Source organism: Nipponia nippon, unplaced genomic scaffold (assembly GCF_047370975.1).
Source record: "Nipponia nippon isolate SJK-2023a ecotype South Korea unplaced genomic scaffold, ASM4737097v1 scaffold_3, whole genome shotgun sequence".
In the NCBI taxonomy this organism is placed as follows: Eukaryota; Metazoa; Chordata; class Aves; order Pelecaniformes; family Threskiornithidae; genus Nipponia; species Nipponia nippon.
In genome coordinates, this window is record NW_028262347.1 from 25,619,569 (window position 1) to 25,635,035 (window position 15,467).

General features: G+C 37.9%; 1 protein-coding gene across 13 annotated transcripts in view; it reads left to right on the plus strand.

Annotated features, from left to right (window-relative positions):
• The window catches only part of CADPS2 (calcium dependent secretion activator 2), a 324,205-nt gene that overhangs the window by 230,022 nt on the left and 78,716 nt on the right, over positions 1-15,467 (plus strand). For 9 of the 13 annotated variants that reach the window (XR_015706229.1, XM_087764100.1, XM_087764101.1 and 6 more), the window contains exons 14-17: positions 1,304-1,405; positions 7,922-7,985; positions 10,170-10,293; positions 12,873-12,893. Coding sequence is in view for 12 of the 13 variants with exons in the window: in XM_087764100.1 (XP_087620226.1) it covers positions 1,304-1,405; positions 7,922-7,985; positions 10,170-10,293; positions 12,873-12,893 (311 nt within the window). In the remaining variant the exon portion in view is untranslated. The remainder of the gene's footprint in view (positions 1-1,303; positions 1,406-7,921; positions 7,986-10,169; positions 10,294-12,872; positions 12,894-15,467) is intronic. The other 4 variants (XM_087764103.1, XM_087764112.1, XM_087764107.1 and 1 more) reach the window with 1 other exon arrangement.

Genomic DNA, 15,467 nt, shown 5'->3' on the forward strand with positions numbered 1-15,467 from the left:
ATAAGTTATTTGCTCTTTCACATCAAATTTATACAATAATATATTGATGTGCCTGGTTCCTCATATCTCCACCATATCTGATTTTTATTGTTGTCTTCACAACAATTTAAGGAGGTCAGGCATTCTTTCCACCTTGACTTGACAGATCACAAATATAAGTGATTTAAGGGATGACAGAATTGTTTATGTCATAAGCAGGTAGCAACTTATCCCTCCTAGATTTAAGTATAGTGGAGAAAGTTAAAGAAACAATTTAGCGAAACAATGTTGTCTTTCTTCATGTCATTTTACTACAATTTTCTCAGTTCTAGAAACATTGAGATGCAGTTTTGGAGGCTCTGGAGGAGGTACAGGTTGGATCCACACTTAATGTCAGGGTAGTAAACTCAGGTGGGAAGCAGTAGCTGTTTTGTTACCCTGGAGCTAGAAGTTGAGAGAGTAACAGGAAGTTTTCAGATACTTCTTTTTAAAGTATGCTGTACGTGGGGAAGTCGTGACTGCATGGCAAAAATGCCATTTGGGAAATGTGTATTTAAATGTCTTTGATTTTGTCATTATTTTAATATAAATACATTAATAAGACCTTTAGGCTAAGACTCTAGTGTGTGCTTAACGTACTTAATACTTAAGCCTTATTATTAATTATTGGGACTTAAATTTGATGTGTAAAAAAATGCCAGTGCTTTTATTTTTTAAAGACTATTTATTTGTTGCATCCATTACACTATATTTTTATGGAAGTCTTGTTTCCTTGCTGCTATTTGTCAGTATGGGATGGGGGATCAAAAATCTATGCTCACTCTAAGCAGGGGGATTCCTACGTGTTGCCTGCTCTGGCTTTTCTCACTGTAGTTTGCCTCCCACCTTTATTTTAAAATCGCTTTCAGCCACATTGTGCCTCTGGGAAAATACCTGAAAGATTCAAGGAGTTGAAATTCAGTAAGATCCGAGTAGGCCCCGCTATTGTGCCAATACTACTAATTTTCTTGAGAAAGGATATTATACATCTCTGGGAATTATTTGGGAGAAATATACGCTACCTTGTGTTCATATTGGGATCAGGTAGAAACTTAGGACTTGAACTTAAAAGTTCAGCTCAAAAGTTAAATTGTTTGTCTAGTTGCAGTCTGTTCTTTAACTATATTCACAAGTTACTGTTCATCCTTCAAGGCAGCGGGAAAGGGGAAAGGAGAGTTAGCATGCATGTTAACTGAAAGCTTTAATAATAAATATCACTGTTCAAAGAGGAATCAGTGTGAAGAGATACCAACAATTATTAATTATTAAATATTTAATATTACAGGCCAGATGGAATTGGAACAGTATCTGTTGAAGAGAAAGAAAGGTTTGAGGAAATAAAGGACAGACTTTCCTCCCTTTTAGAAAACCAAATAAGCCATTTCAGGTGAGTGTATAATTTATTCAATGAATACTAAGTTTTTTCTGGAAGAATTTTCTCATGGTGTTCAATTTTGGTCTTGAACAAGTGGAGTGAAAATAAAATAGTCTACCTGCAAAGAATTTTTGAATATATTAAATATGGTATAATTTATTTACATAAAGTGCTCGTGCTTAAAATTTATTTGTGTATCATGTGAGTTATATTTTTCTGTGGTAGAAAAGATTGTGCAAGAATATAGGCCTGATTTTTGTCGATCTGTTTAAGCTTTCTATAACGCTGAGAAAATTGTCTGAATGAAAATGACTGAGCCATAGCAATTTCTGGATTAGTACTGATCAGAAAAATCGTATGAGTAGAGAACATCTTTGATAGATGGCAGCTAAAACTTTTCTGGATGTCTAATGTCATTTTCTTGGTTTCATGATATACTTATCTTTCCTAAATGAGCTAAGGTCCATCATCCTCAATAAAGAGTTTATCATATGTAAGGACTGTCAATTCTAGTAGATGTTTAGGGAAGGAGTACAAGAAACAGAGCAAACTTGGGGTGATATTTCCTTCTATTTTCTAGCAATTGATGGTTTATGAAGCTTAGCATAAAAGTAGCATGTAGACCACCAAATCTGTTAGTTTATAACACTAAGCCAACTTATCTGCCATCATTCTGTCAATCTAATCCTTTCTTAGAGTGTATTTATAGAAATAAATACCGGTCATGAGTGGTGTTCCCCAGGGCTCAGTGTTGGGGCCAGTCCTGCTCAATATCTTCATTGATGATCTGGATGAGGGGATCGAGTGCACCCTCAGTAAGTTTGCAGACGACACCAAGTTGGATGGAAGTGTTGATCTGCTGGAGGGTAGGAAGGCCCTGCAGAGGGACCTGGACAGGCTGGATCAATGGGCAGAGGCCAACTGCATGAGATTCAACAAGGCCAAGTGCCGGGTCCTGCACTTGGGTCACAACAACCCCAGGCAACGCTACAGGCTGGGGGAGGAGTGGCTGGAGAGCTGCCTGGCGGAAAAGGACCTGGGGGTGTTGGTTGACAGCTGCCTGAACATGAGCCAGCAGTGTGCTCAGGTGGCTAAGAGGGCCAACGGCATCCTGGCTTGTATCAGGAATAATGTGGCCAGCAGGACCAGGGAGGTGATAGTGCCCCTGTACTCGGCACTGGTGAGGCCACACCTCGAGTACTGGGTTCAGTTTTGGGCCCCTCACTCCAAGAAGGACATCGAGGTGCTGGAGTGTGTCCAAAGAAGGGCAGCGAAGCTGGTGAAGGGTCTAGAGCACAAGTCTTAGGAGGAGCGGCTGAGGGAGCTGGGGTTGTTTAGCCTGGAGAAGAGGAGGCTGAGGGGAGACCTTATTGCTCTCTACAGCTACCTGAAAGGAGGTTGTAGCGAGGTGGGGGTTGGTCTCTTCTCCCAAGTAACAAGTGATAGGACAAGAGGAAACGGTCTCAAGCTGCGCCAGGGGAAGTTTAGGTTGGGTATTAGGAAAAACTTCTTCACCAAAAGGGTAGTCAGGCATTGGAACAGACTGCCCAGGGAAGTGGTACAATCACAGTCCCTGGAAGCATTCAAAAAACATGTGGATGTGGTGCTTAAGGACATGGTTTAGAGGTGGACCGGGCAGTTAGGTTAACAGGTTGGACTCGATGATCTCAGAGGTCCTTTCCAACCTTAACGATTCTATGATTCTATTAATTTTTTTGTCTCTGTATCACCTTATGACAACCAGTTCCACAGTTTAAATAGTGCCCTGTGAAAGAGCTTTCTTCTGTTTGGCAAGGTTGGCTATAAGTTTGTTGGATGCCCCTCTGGTTTGATGAGGTAAGTGTCCAGTATTCACTGGTATCTGTCATGTTCATAATGAGGTTGTTGGGGATTTTTTGAGCATAGAGGACATAGCAGTCTTCACTTGAGACTTCATCTCTGTATTAAGGTAAGAGAGCTAGGATTCTCCTTGGAGAGTATTCCTTTGGGGAAAAAATGATGGTCCCTTCCTTTATTTCCTTTAAAGATTCTTCCTTGACACATCTCCTGTTTCCTGTCTTCCATGGGATTAAATAGCTCTTGCCATAGAAACGATACAGAGCAGCATAGGACAGAGTGTGCTTCCTACCCAGGTCTTGGAAAGGCAGGAGGAGAGTACTGACAAAGAGCATCATCTGCAGAGGGAAGGAAAACTTGTTTCTGTGACAATCTTCTCATGCTTGCTACAAAAAAAAATGAAGGAGTATCAGAGCTGGGAGAAGACCTCTGGCCTGTGATCAGCATACTTATGACTATATCCTGTCAAGTTTATGGCAGAAACGCAATTGCTGTAATTTCCAATGACTATAAGTACTTTTACTCATATACAATGGTGAGGTCAGTGAGAGTAGCTGTGGTCCAAAAAATATTGAAGCAGCAGAAGCCTTCTGAATATGTACAGAGAGAGCAGGGAGATGGGGGAGCAAGAAGAGAGGCTAGGCATCTTCGGAGTAATTCTATTCACCTTCAGGCCTTCACATGCATGAGACCAATTAAAAAATGTATAATAATGTCTAAATATTTATTTTGAGTTGGAGCAAAAAGGTAAAACCCGTCATGTCTGCTTACCTATACATTAGAGTATGTTGATGAGCTTGGGCTGTATCAGTGACCATAGGATCTTTTTGCCTCAGTCTTGTTGGCTTTTGAGGGAATTCAACAATGTTAGAAACTCCTCCTTGAGAGCAATTAAATGTGTCACTCAAAGATTAATGCCTCCATCCTTCAGAGGACTCTAAGGTTTGCCTTAAAATCCTGTTTAATTGAGATAGACAAAGAGTGCTCTGCCAGGTGAAGAGCAATTATTATATCTTTCTCTGAGGAAATGTTAGAAATAAAAAAAAATAGGTGGAATGTGTGGATATAAATGAGGGTACTGGCATAATGCTAGTAGAAGGAAGAATCAATAGTGCCCTGGAATCTGAATATATAAAGCATAAAAGAGTCACAATATAGGACATCCTGATAAAGAATTGGCATTAGATTTTAAAAGGAAACATAGACTCAAATCATGTAAAAAGATTACCTGTATGATTAATTAACACAGAATAACCTTGACTGTGAGATTGCTTTCTTAAGAAAACATGGTATTAAAACCACTCCATATTTCAATCCATCAAAATTGTTGTGATAACTGTGAAATGTTGAATATTTTGAAAAATACATTCAGCAGTAAAGATTGATGCAAAGCATGCATGGAGTTTCTCTGCTTTGGCCTTACTGTCCCTGAGCACCCTGTATTCCTTGGCACCGGGCAGTCCCACCATCTCCCAGGCTGGCTTCCTGCTTCCGCTGTTCTTTCCAGTGTCAGTTTGAGCATCCGTGCTGGTTACGTGTGCCCTACAGTATTTTAGAGGCTTTCATGTCCTCCTTGTTTGGACAGGTTTTACAGTTTTTAAATGCCAGATTCTCTACCATAACCTCTTTATCTTCCTCATGGAGTCACATAGAGGGGTTTCAGTTTGGTTTTTTGACCATCTTTTTTTTTAATTGTGGCATGCATTTGACTTGGGCTCCTACTTTTTGAATTTTCCCTCAGGCTGATCGTAGGTTTCTTGCTTTTTTGATTGCTCCTTTAAGGTTTTGGCTTCGGTTCGGTTCTTCAGTTCTTCATAGTTCCTATTCTTGAACTTGAATGTACATGTACTGAATGTACATGTACTGAATGTACATGTACTGAATATACAGGTACTGAATTTTTTTGGCCTGTTCTCTTTTGCTACATTATTAAATTTTATTGGTTTATGATCACTACTACAGAGCACCTTTCCTGCTCTGCACCTCTCAAACTATGTCCTGTTCACATTTGACACCAAATCTAGAACAGCATCTTTTCTTGTGGGTCCTAAGTTAGCTGTCCAAGGAAGCAATTCAAAACTGTGTCCCAAAATATTACCATTATATCTCATCCTAATGAGACATTGATCAAGTGTACATGCGTATAGTTGAAATCTCTTACTATTACTATTTGTTATCAATTTACAGCTCCTCTAATCTCACTTAACATTTCCTAATCAGTGTCATCATCCTAATTAGGGAGTCAGTGGCACAGACTTTCAAGGATCACCAGCACTTTTTTTTTTTCTGTAATATGTCAGAACTTTTCTAAGCTTCGCCCTCGCTCCGCTGCTTAGCCTTGCATGCACTGGTCAGCTGTCATTGTGGACACTTTCACTCAAGAGTGTATTTCTCTTCCTACCTTTTCAGAGATGCACTGAACTTTTGCTGTGTCCACCTAGGTCACTAGGTCACACCCATCTGAAAAAGATACTCTCCCATGCGTGTCAGCTAACCTGCAGCTTCCAGTTTTACTACTCCCTTATGGCCGTTTTAATTTTAATTTTCATTCCTATCAGGCTGGCTCCATTACGATTAAGATTCAGTCTGCCCATCCCATGCTGGTGGCTCTCAACTAAAGTATTTCCCAGTTCTTAAGGTACTTAAACCTTTCCTCTCTGTCATCGTACCTGCCCACTGAGACTCCAGATCTCTGCCTGCCTCTCAGGCATCAAATGTGGAAGAGCCTGTATTTCAGAGAAAGCTGCCGTGAGGGTCTTGGACTTTAACCTCCTGCCTGGCTGTGTGAATTTTATCTCTGGAGTGTTCCTCCTACACTTGCGTATGTTGCTGGTACTAATGGAGACCATGAGCACTGGTCTAGGGGAGACTATTCTCCCCTAGGTAATTTATATAAACATCTCCTGAGGTCCACCACCTTTGTACCCAGCAACTAACTTACTGCTTGGTCCTCTTGGATGTCACAGACCCGGTTGAACATGTGTCTAGTAACCGAATTGACCACTGTCACCACCTATGTCTCCCTGTCCTTAAAGACCCCCTCAGCTGTGGGAGCATCCTTGCCACAGCCAGTGTGAAATCGGCTGCCATGGGGGTTTTATCCAAGAGACTGAATTTCTCCTTGCCAGCAAGATGCTGATTCCCTGCTTCCTCAGCAGCACAGAGGAGGGACTGCTGAGTGTCCCTTTAGGCCTCTACTGTGAACATTTCCTTTTCTTTAAGCTGCTTATCTCAAGAAAACAACTCTTCTCTGTCAGAAGCTCCTTGCACCAGTTGCACACATAAGCTTGCTGCCCGTGTTGTACTCATACGTATTGTCTCTGCAATAAACTGAGTAACGCCTGTTCTACTGTGGGACTTCTGTCTGCATCATGAACTTAAAACTGGTTAGGTTTTGGAAGCTTGTTATGTTATTTACATTGCAGAACATACCTGGAAGGAAGTCTTTGATTTGAAATATTAAGTATAACCAAGAAATGAGTGACATTTATTCAAAAACTACCATTAGAGATTGATAGGAATAAAGAGTGGGAATAAACAGTGAAGGGTTGTGGAAATATACTGAAAAGGGAGGAGGAGACAAAACACCTCAAAATGTGTTCTGTTTTAAGATGACTTAACACCTAAAGGTCATTAAATCTACTTTGCTGATTTGTTAACGTGTCCCCAAAAATTGTTAGCACTACAATAAAAAAGAAAGAACATGAGGTAAAGCAAATAGTGGAATTCCCGCTGCAGGAAATCCTTTTTTGACCTCATTTACAGGGCTTTATTTTGGCTGACCAAAATGTATATCTAAAATTCACTGGTCTGAATCCTTTTATCATTAGAAAAGATTTTACTATTGGAAAACATTAGAATGTGAGGCTACCATTCTCAGTGAGTAATAATAAGAAAAACATAATCTCAGCAAAGTAAAAAATCCTCTTTCCAATTGGGGATATCCCAGCAAGATTTTCTAGACAGGATTAAGAGACGTTGCAGTTGCCTGAGCACTGTAGTCTCACTGAGCTGATATATTCGATCATTCAGTAGACAAAAATGAAAAACAAATCTATGAATGGGATCACTTTAATTTACATAATTTTAGAAGTATTGAGACAGAAGTGAGTATGGGTTAAGTTGTAGCCGATAAAATTTAAGATAACATAAAAAGCTTTTCCAAGCTATTTATAACATAATAGGAAAAATAATGGATTGTCTGCAGGCATTTTTATTCCCATATATCTCTAGAAACGTAAATATCTGACATTTTATCCTTATCTTAATCCAATGTTAAAACAAGATATAATATACAGAGTGCTACTGCACAGCTCCAGTAGCTATCATGGCTACCTGAGAAACAGTACCTCTTTCCAGGAAGATGACAATTAAGATCATCAGGGACCATTAAATATCCTTCATAGTTGAGAAAGTGGAAGCGATGCTTTTTGCCTTTTGTATTTTTCCTGTATTTAGGCCTGAGCTGCTGGTGGGCTGATACTGCTGTACTATGTATATGCTCCACAGTAGACTACTGAGGAGGCCTTCTGCTTTCATTGGTACTTCGTGTATGGGAGTCTTCTGCTAACATAATTTAATGCAAGTTGTGTACATTTGCATCTCAAAGCAAATTCTTAACTTAGGTATTATAATTCTGATCATTTTCTCTTCCTCTTTTTTCTTCTTTGTTTTTTTTTTTTACTTTTTAAGATACTGTTTCCCTTTTGGACGTCCTGAAGGAGCTTTAAAAGCCACACTTTCATTACTTGAAAGGGTAAGTTTGAGAACATATTTTAAATTCTGCTTGAGTACTAAGCCTGCATTTTTCTTTTGCATTCAGGCTACTGAAAGCAGACTCATGTCTTCTCAGGTATTTTACTACCAATTTTAATTGTTCACTGCAAGGTTTTTTGCTCAGCGTCTTCCACACAGGCAAACAGCTGTTTTCTGTAGGACTTATTTATTGGACTTTCACTTCAAGCCACTGTATAATTTAATGATTACCCAGCATTACCTCTAAAGTAGTACAAGTACAGGTACAGGTCTACTCTACACCCCCTTTCCTGCTTTCTATGGCTTCTATGCTGCCGATGTTGTCTATACTGATATGTAATGTTAAAAAGCTTTTATATAATCCAAATAATCTTCCATAAATGCATAATCTGAGTCAATTTAAGAAGAAAAGACTACATGCAGCAAAACTGACATGGGCAGCTATAAATGTAAACTCCTGCCTGGCAAATCCTCTTGTATTGACTGGAAGGGAGAAGACCTCGTAATGGTAAAAGCATCTCAGTCATCTCTGAGGAAAGAAAACTTTAAATTCCAGCAGAGATTCCAGACGAATTGTATCAGCAGGAGTCCAATAAAGGTATGAATTTAAAAAAAAGCTTAGATCCCAGGCTGTGTAGCTTTGCCAAAATCTGAGAGGTCTGGTCCCGGAGACTGTCAGTTGGTCTGCACTGCAGAACACTTCATGGATAGAGATTCTGTCTTAGAAAACCTCTGCCATGTTCAAAATATGTAGAGAGTCTGGGTATATATGTTTTCTTTCACTTGCAATCTCAGTGACTGTAGTGTTGTGTAGATTCTTTTGTGCTATATTAAACAGCCATTTCCTCTCACTGTTCCTGCTGTTACAAATGGTAATGGTACTCCGTCTGGTGTTCAAGCAACACCGTTGTCAGGCTTGACTGGGAATAAATGTGCATGCCTATACTTGTGGATGCAGAATGGGTTAGAAACATTTTATTTTACCTGTCTTTGAAAATCTGGGGAAAAAAATCAGATCCAGAATAAAAGTTTTGAATACTGTATTTTCACTTGTTGATAACCCAGCAGTTATTCATTAGAAAGAAGCAAGTTAACAAAGGTAGATATGTCATATGTGGGTGCAAGTAATGGAAGAAGTCTGATTTGCAACAGTGTCTTCCTGACAGTTTCTCTGTTGCTGAACCTGTTTCTTTTCTACCATATCCTTCCCCAGACCATATCTCTTGCTCCCTCCCTTTAACGGTAATTTTTAGATATGTTTTATAAGGTGGTTTGGGGATCCATTGGAGAAACATTTTTAAAAGGTTGTGAGTTACCTGAAATTTTATTGCTTACATTAAAATGTGATAAAAACATACAGTTTTGTTTACATCTACCTGTTGATAGTTAATGGAGTATAGAATTAAAGTAAAAATGCGATTGAATTATTAACAGTATTTATTCCATTTTTTTATAGTAATCCAGAGTATATAATGTTGCATTCACATAGAGAGGTATATATTCTCAGTTTACCTCACTTGCAACAGGTCATCCATTTTATCAAAGTCCTATATTTTGAAAACTAACAGCCTTTAAAAACTGGCAGGTTTTGAAAAACTTTATATGTCTGTTCTTCTACTTGTCCAAAATAAAATATTCTGCCAGAAGTTCACTGTTTTCCCTGTCTACTATAGATGACTGTTTTTCAAAACAAGGACATGCTGAATTTGACTAGCTTTATGAAGGAAGAAAAGCAAGTTGGTATTAGCTAGCTCTGATGATGTTGTTCACAGTTTCTCCTTTACACTGTTGAAGAATCAATGGCTATGCAATGGTGGAAGCTTTTCCACAGGCGAGAACCGAGCAAATTTCTACATCCACATCTTCAGTGGGCACCATGATCCAGCCCATCCACAGAATGCTCTTGTTCTACTGGTCTTGGCTTCACCCAAACAAAGACTGACTGGCATGCTGCAAGATGCCAAGCAGTAGGGGTATTGTATATAAATACCATATAGGCAGTCAAACCAGGGCTGAACAGAAACCTTCAAAGACACATGTCTAGTTCCACCAGCTGAAATAGTTCCTTTTTGATTTCTGCCTTTAATCATTATCAGATCTGTAGTAACTTTAGAATACTTTCATCTTTTTCCCTTGGGTTTTGGGTAATGAGTGTAACCAAGCGGTATAATTGTCTCTGACACAGGTTTTAATGAAAGATATTGCCACTCCCATACCAGCAGAAGAGGTGAAGAAAGTGGTTAGAAAATGTCTGGAGAAGGCTGCCTTGATCAATTACACTCGACTTACAGAATATGCCAAAATAGAAGGTTAGTACAGCAATCAACTGCCAAAGTGGCTGTAAAAGCCAGCAATGCCTATTAACTGAATATTCTGTGAGCAGCCTTTTCCCTTTCCTGAACAAACCCCTACCACAGCAAGGGGAAATGTCTCATTAAAATCTCAGCTGGTGAACTATGGAGCTTTTTCCTATTCATTGCTTTAATATGCCTCCTGGGACCATGTTTGAATGGAAGACTAGGACTTCTTAATTTAAGTTGCCCTTTGTTCTTACTTTTGAGTTCTCCATAAATCTAAAAGGTTGTTTATGGCTTTTTATTTCTCTAACTATTTCTAGTAATTAAATTACTGACAGGAAATCCTTTCCTTACTAGCAGTAACAGTACCTTGAAACTTGAAAACTCTGGGTATAGATGCCTTTCTGATATATGTATAAGGCAAACAGACAGATAAGTGTTATTTGTTTTTGCTGTTGTGTTGTCAGATGTATAATAATAATCTCATGATTAAAATCTTAATTACATCCTGATTTCCTGAATGAACTAACTGGACAAAATACTAGAACTGATGGTAAACAGCATTTTTTCTGGAATCTATGTATGTTCTAGAATGTATACCATGAAATTAACTAAGATTTTGCTCAAAAAAATGGGCTAGGATACACAGCATCATTTTAATATTTGTAAACCTTATGTAGAACAAAAAGGAAGCCGTAATAGTCAGATGCCTCGTCAAGACACATCTGTTATTCTCCATAAAGTGCAGAAAGCTTGAGGTATACCTGTAGAGACACATTCAGGAGTAGAAAACTGCGTGTGTACATCTATATAACTGTTCTTTTGGAGGTAGAGTCAATTAACAGGAAAATATACGAAGGATGAATTCTGCTTTTAAAAAAAATCCCATTTTTATGCGTAGTATGTTTTTCCATAGCATGTAGTTCTAGCAATACACTAGAAGAAATAGTTATCATAGCAACAAAATGAAGAAGCCTCATATGTTTAGCAATATTATAAAGCCAACTTTTTTTCCTTTTTCCATTTCTGCTCAAATTCCCTGAAAAACATGAGTTAACCAATCTCACAAGTGATTAACAAAAAACCCATCTCATCACTATAGCAACCAGTATTATATCATGAGAGTAACAACATGAAACCATCTTAGTAACCAGTTTATCATAATTAATTATGATATCATGGTGTGTTAAAGAAAGAAGGATGAATATTAAATCTATTCTGGAAAATAAAAAAGCAAAAATAACTGTTTTCCTGAGTTTTTCTCTTTCTATATTCATAAAGGGGATTTTTTAATGTTCAGTATTTCAGTCTTTTAGCAAACCTGTTGAAATAATGGGTATAAACATAGAAACATTTTTAAAAGATGACAAAAGCATGCAAAAGATATCTAAACTCACTGACACTGAATTGGATTGGAAGTTTTTTTACAGTGATGTAAATACACCTTTGCCCAGGATTTTTAACTATATCCTAGAGAATTGTGGCAGTTCCGCTGCAAGTAGCGAATTTTGCACTTTAAAATATGCACACTGTTACCACTGCGGTAAGCTGGAACAGCACATAAACCTGCCGTCCATCCCATGGCGTATTTTGACTTGCAAATTTCTTTTTGGATTTACTGTCTTTTCATTGAAGCACAACTAGATTTCTGTAAGTAGTTTTACACTCATGTAATTGTTAACCCAAAGCACAATAGATAATTGCATATAGAAGTCTAGTACCTCAACGAGAAATAGGTTGAGTACTTTTCTGAGAATAGAGTACTATTTGAAAGTGAAGGGCTCCAGCATCATAACATCAGAAAATTAAACACGCTGGTTTTCAGTAGCAATGAGACCTGTTTTGGTCTCTTTCTATACTCTGGTCATTACAAATATCCTACATTTTTACCAACATAAATGTGATAGTTTTCAGCAAGAGGTTCCATTCTGCTTTTTTAGGTTTATGGGAAGATTATTGTACCTGTGCACTGAAATTACATTCTTCTCTTGAAAGTAATTCATGTTAGTGTTTGTATTAATGGCTTACTCCTCATATTGTGTACAGAAAGCATATAGTCATCATCTTTATAACGTTACTGATGTCCTCAAATGTAGCTGTCATACATTTGGGGGATTTTTGTCCTATTCTTTGAATATTTCTTCAACATGATATCAGTCAGTCAAAATGCAACTATTGCATGATAATATCAGCTATAGACTGATAGTAACTACCTAAAAAGTAAAGATTCAAAGAGGGCTCTAACAAAAATAATATTCTTATATGTTTACACTCTTGTATTCTTTTACTGTTATTTATGTTTCTAAATTCCCAGGCACAGTATGGATGCAAAGTCAGCCAGTGAGCCTGAAATAGAGACTATATACAACTAGTAAATAAAAATACACTACCTAAACACATACACCATTTGTCTCTCAGCTGACAAAAGCCATCACTTGGATGAGCTGACTGTCAAGACTCTCACTGCTATACTCAAGATTTTAACATTTCAACACCTTATTTAGTATTTAGTCTACTCTAATGAAATTAAAATAATTACATTTCTGTAATGATGGTTTTCTTCTCTCTTTTTTTGTTTGTTTTATGTTTAGCAACAGCAGAAAAGGACTCAGGTGATTTACTATTTGTGTGCATGTCTGCCTGTAGTACAGATGTAGTGTGCTGTGTCTGTTGTTTTATTATTTTTGTTGATTCCAACAATACCAAGATATTGACCAGAACAGGTGTGAACATTAACATTAATATTGATGTAGTGTGGTCCATGCATTCTTCATTTACACTGATACTTAACTATGATGTGCATATTTATTAGCAATTTGGATAATTTTATAATTTGCAATATTATGCAATTGTAGTTTCTGTGAAATAGGTGTAACTAAGTGATGCAGTAAAGCTTGGCTGTTAAATTCAAAATCAGTTTATGTATTTAGAGAAATGTAATTTCGTAGTCATCAGCAAAAATGGTATCCATTTTTTAATGGGACTGCTGGATTTATTGATGAAGATCTTGACAGGAGAACTAATTCCATAAAGCTGTTTTGACATTTCTCTGATATGGCTTTGTTGTCTGATGGTAGTTCTTTGTGTTCCTAATGTCATGAAGCTGATACGTTGTATATTCTCCAATAGTGCAGAGAGTTTTTTTGAGTGCTTATATCCAAATATTTAACAGTGATCATAAAAAGAGCATAGCTGAAGTAGTATTTGTGGCTGAGTAGTATTGGCTGCATAGAAGTATGAGGGATTGTGCATAGATATACTTTGAAACAGATGCATGCGCTACTTTGTCTTATCTTTTTTAAAGACGTACACACAGACCCAGTGGAAGCCTGATCATGATGCTTTGTGGGGTTTCCGTAAATATCAACCACAGTTACGGGAAGGGGCATTCAATTGGTAGCTTTCTCAAGATGCAATCGTTTTCCATCTGGAAAGACAGACTGGGATGATGACTGTAAAGGATGCATGATAGTAGTTCAAAATGGAGCTCCTTGCCAATGAGGGGCTTCAAGGGAGAAAGATGGTCCATTTTTGGAGGAACAGCTTCTTTAGCCAGTAAACAAGCAAAAAATACTAGCAAATTATAAAAACTACTTTTTTTAAAGTCAGCATTCATACCTGAAGATTCAAAAAATTCCATTGGTTCCCAAAACTTCGACTGGTTTTCATGTGAAAGCTTTAAATGCCCTGGTAATAGAAGAGCTCTATGTGGAATTGTTAATAAAGAGAGCAGACGATGTGGTGGTCGTATGGGCATTCATGCCACAGCCTGTTAGAATGAGTTGATACGAGCTCAGGTTGATCAGGTGATGTCCTGACCCCCTCTGATCAACAGGGAGAGGTTCGTTAAGCAGGTGATTCAGAGCGCTTGGAGGCTCCTTCAGCAATTTCTCTGTGAAAGGACCTATCTCACACTATCAAATACAAATGCACCCTAAGAAAATTTCCCTACTAGGTAAATACCTAAAGCTAGATAGTGCAAATATTCCATTTAGTATTTTTACACCTGTAGGTATTGAAGAAAATAGCTCTTCAAATTAGAAATCTAGAAAAATGTCAAAATTAATTTGTGAAATGAGAAAACTAATTTTAGAGTTTGTGTCCTTTGACCTTTGCGCTCTAAAACCTCAGCTGTACACTTTTATATAATGTGCATCACCTCATGTACAAATCTTTGTGCCACATGCTTGCTATTCTTATTTTTTCTCAGGCTCATTATGTCAGAAATATAGACCATTAAGCACAGATGACATACAGTTACAAGCACAGAAAAAAAAAAAAAAGACTGTACCTGGTTGCAGTCATTTTACATCAGGTTTATGCCTGCTTTGAAAGAAACTATTGCCATGCTCTTAAGATGGGATAGTAAAGCTGTCCCTGAAGTGACCTGGCAAATAACTGTATTAGAGAATGCATGAGAGGAAAGCCTATCACATACAGTGAGTAAATGGAAATTCACTGTGTGAGTTAGGTGAAGCTAGAGGTTTATAGGCTGTGTTTATCATTTAATTGCTTAATTAAATTCCACTTCTGACTAAAAATGCAGCTGAAAATTGATCGGACAACTCAGAAAAATTAGTTTTATTGAAAGGAGTAAATAGACTGTGTTCCACCAGAATTTTGTATGGCATTGAACCCATTTCTCTGATGCAAAAGATGAAGCAGCTGGAAGGAATCCCAATGAAATTAAATTTTAGCCTGGCTAGCAGGGCCAAATCCTGCTCCTGTTGGTGTCGCTAGCTAAACTCCTACAGATGTCATCATTAAATTAATGTACAGTGTGCTTAGCCCTAATACTATATATTGCATTTTCATGGAAAATAAGGAAAACTACCTCTTGATAACTATTATTATTTACCCTTTAACTTGTGCACTAGATACTGTATAGGGAATCTTGAATTGCAGGAGTGTCCTTGTTAGGTAATACAGAGGTGAACATGCAAATTCGTTTTGTAGCGAGAATCCTTTTTCAGCAGTGTGGTTGCCAGGTTCCCAGGTCTATTCCCCAAGTGCTTTCATTTTCACAGTCTCAATTGAACAAGACTCTGAATGCTTTCCCAGAAGACGGTGGTTACTTTCTTAATGGCAGACACAGTGGTAGAAGCAGCACTTGCATCAACAGCATTTGTTTGCAGTCAGGATGACATTTTATTTAGCACTCCCATGTCGTTGTACTATTATGAATA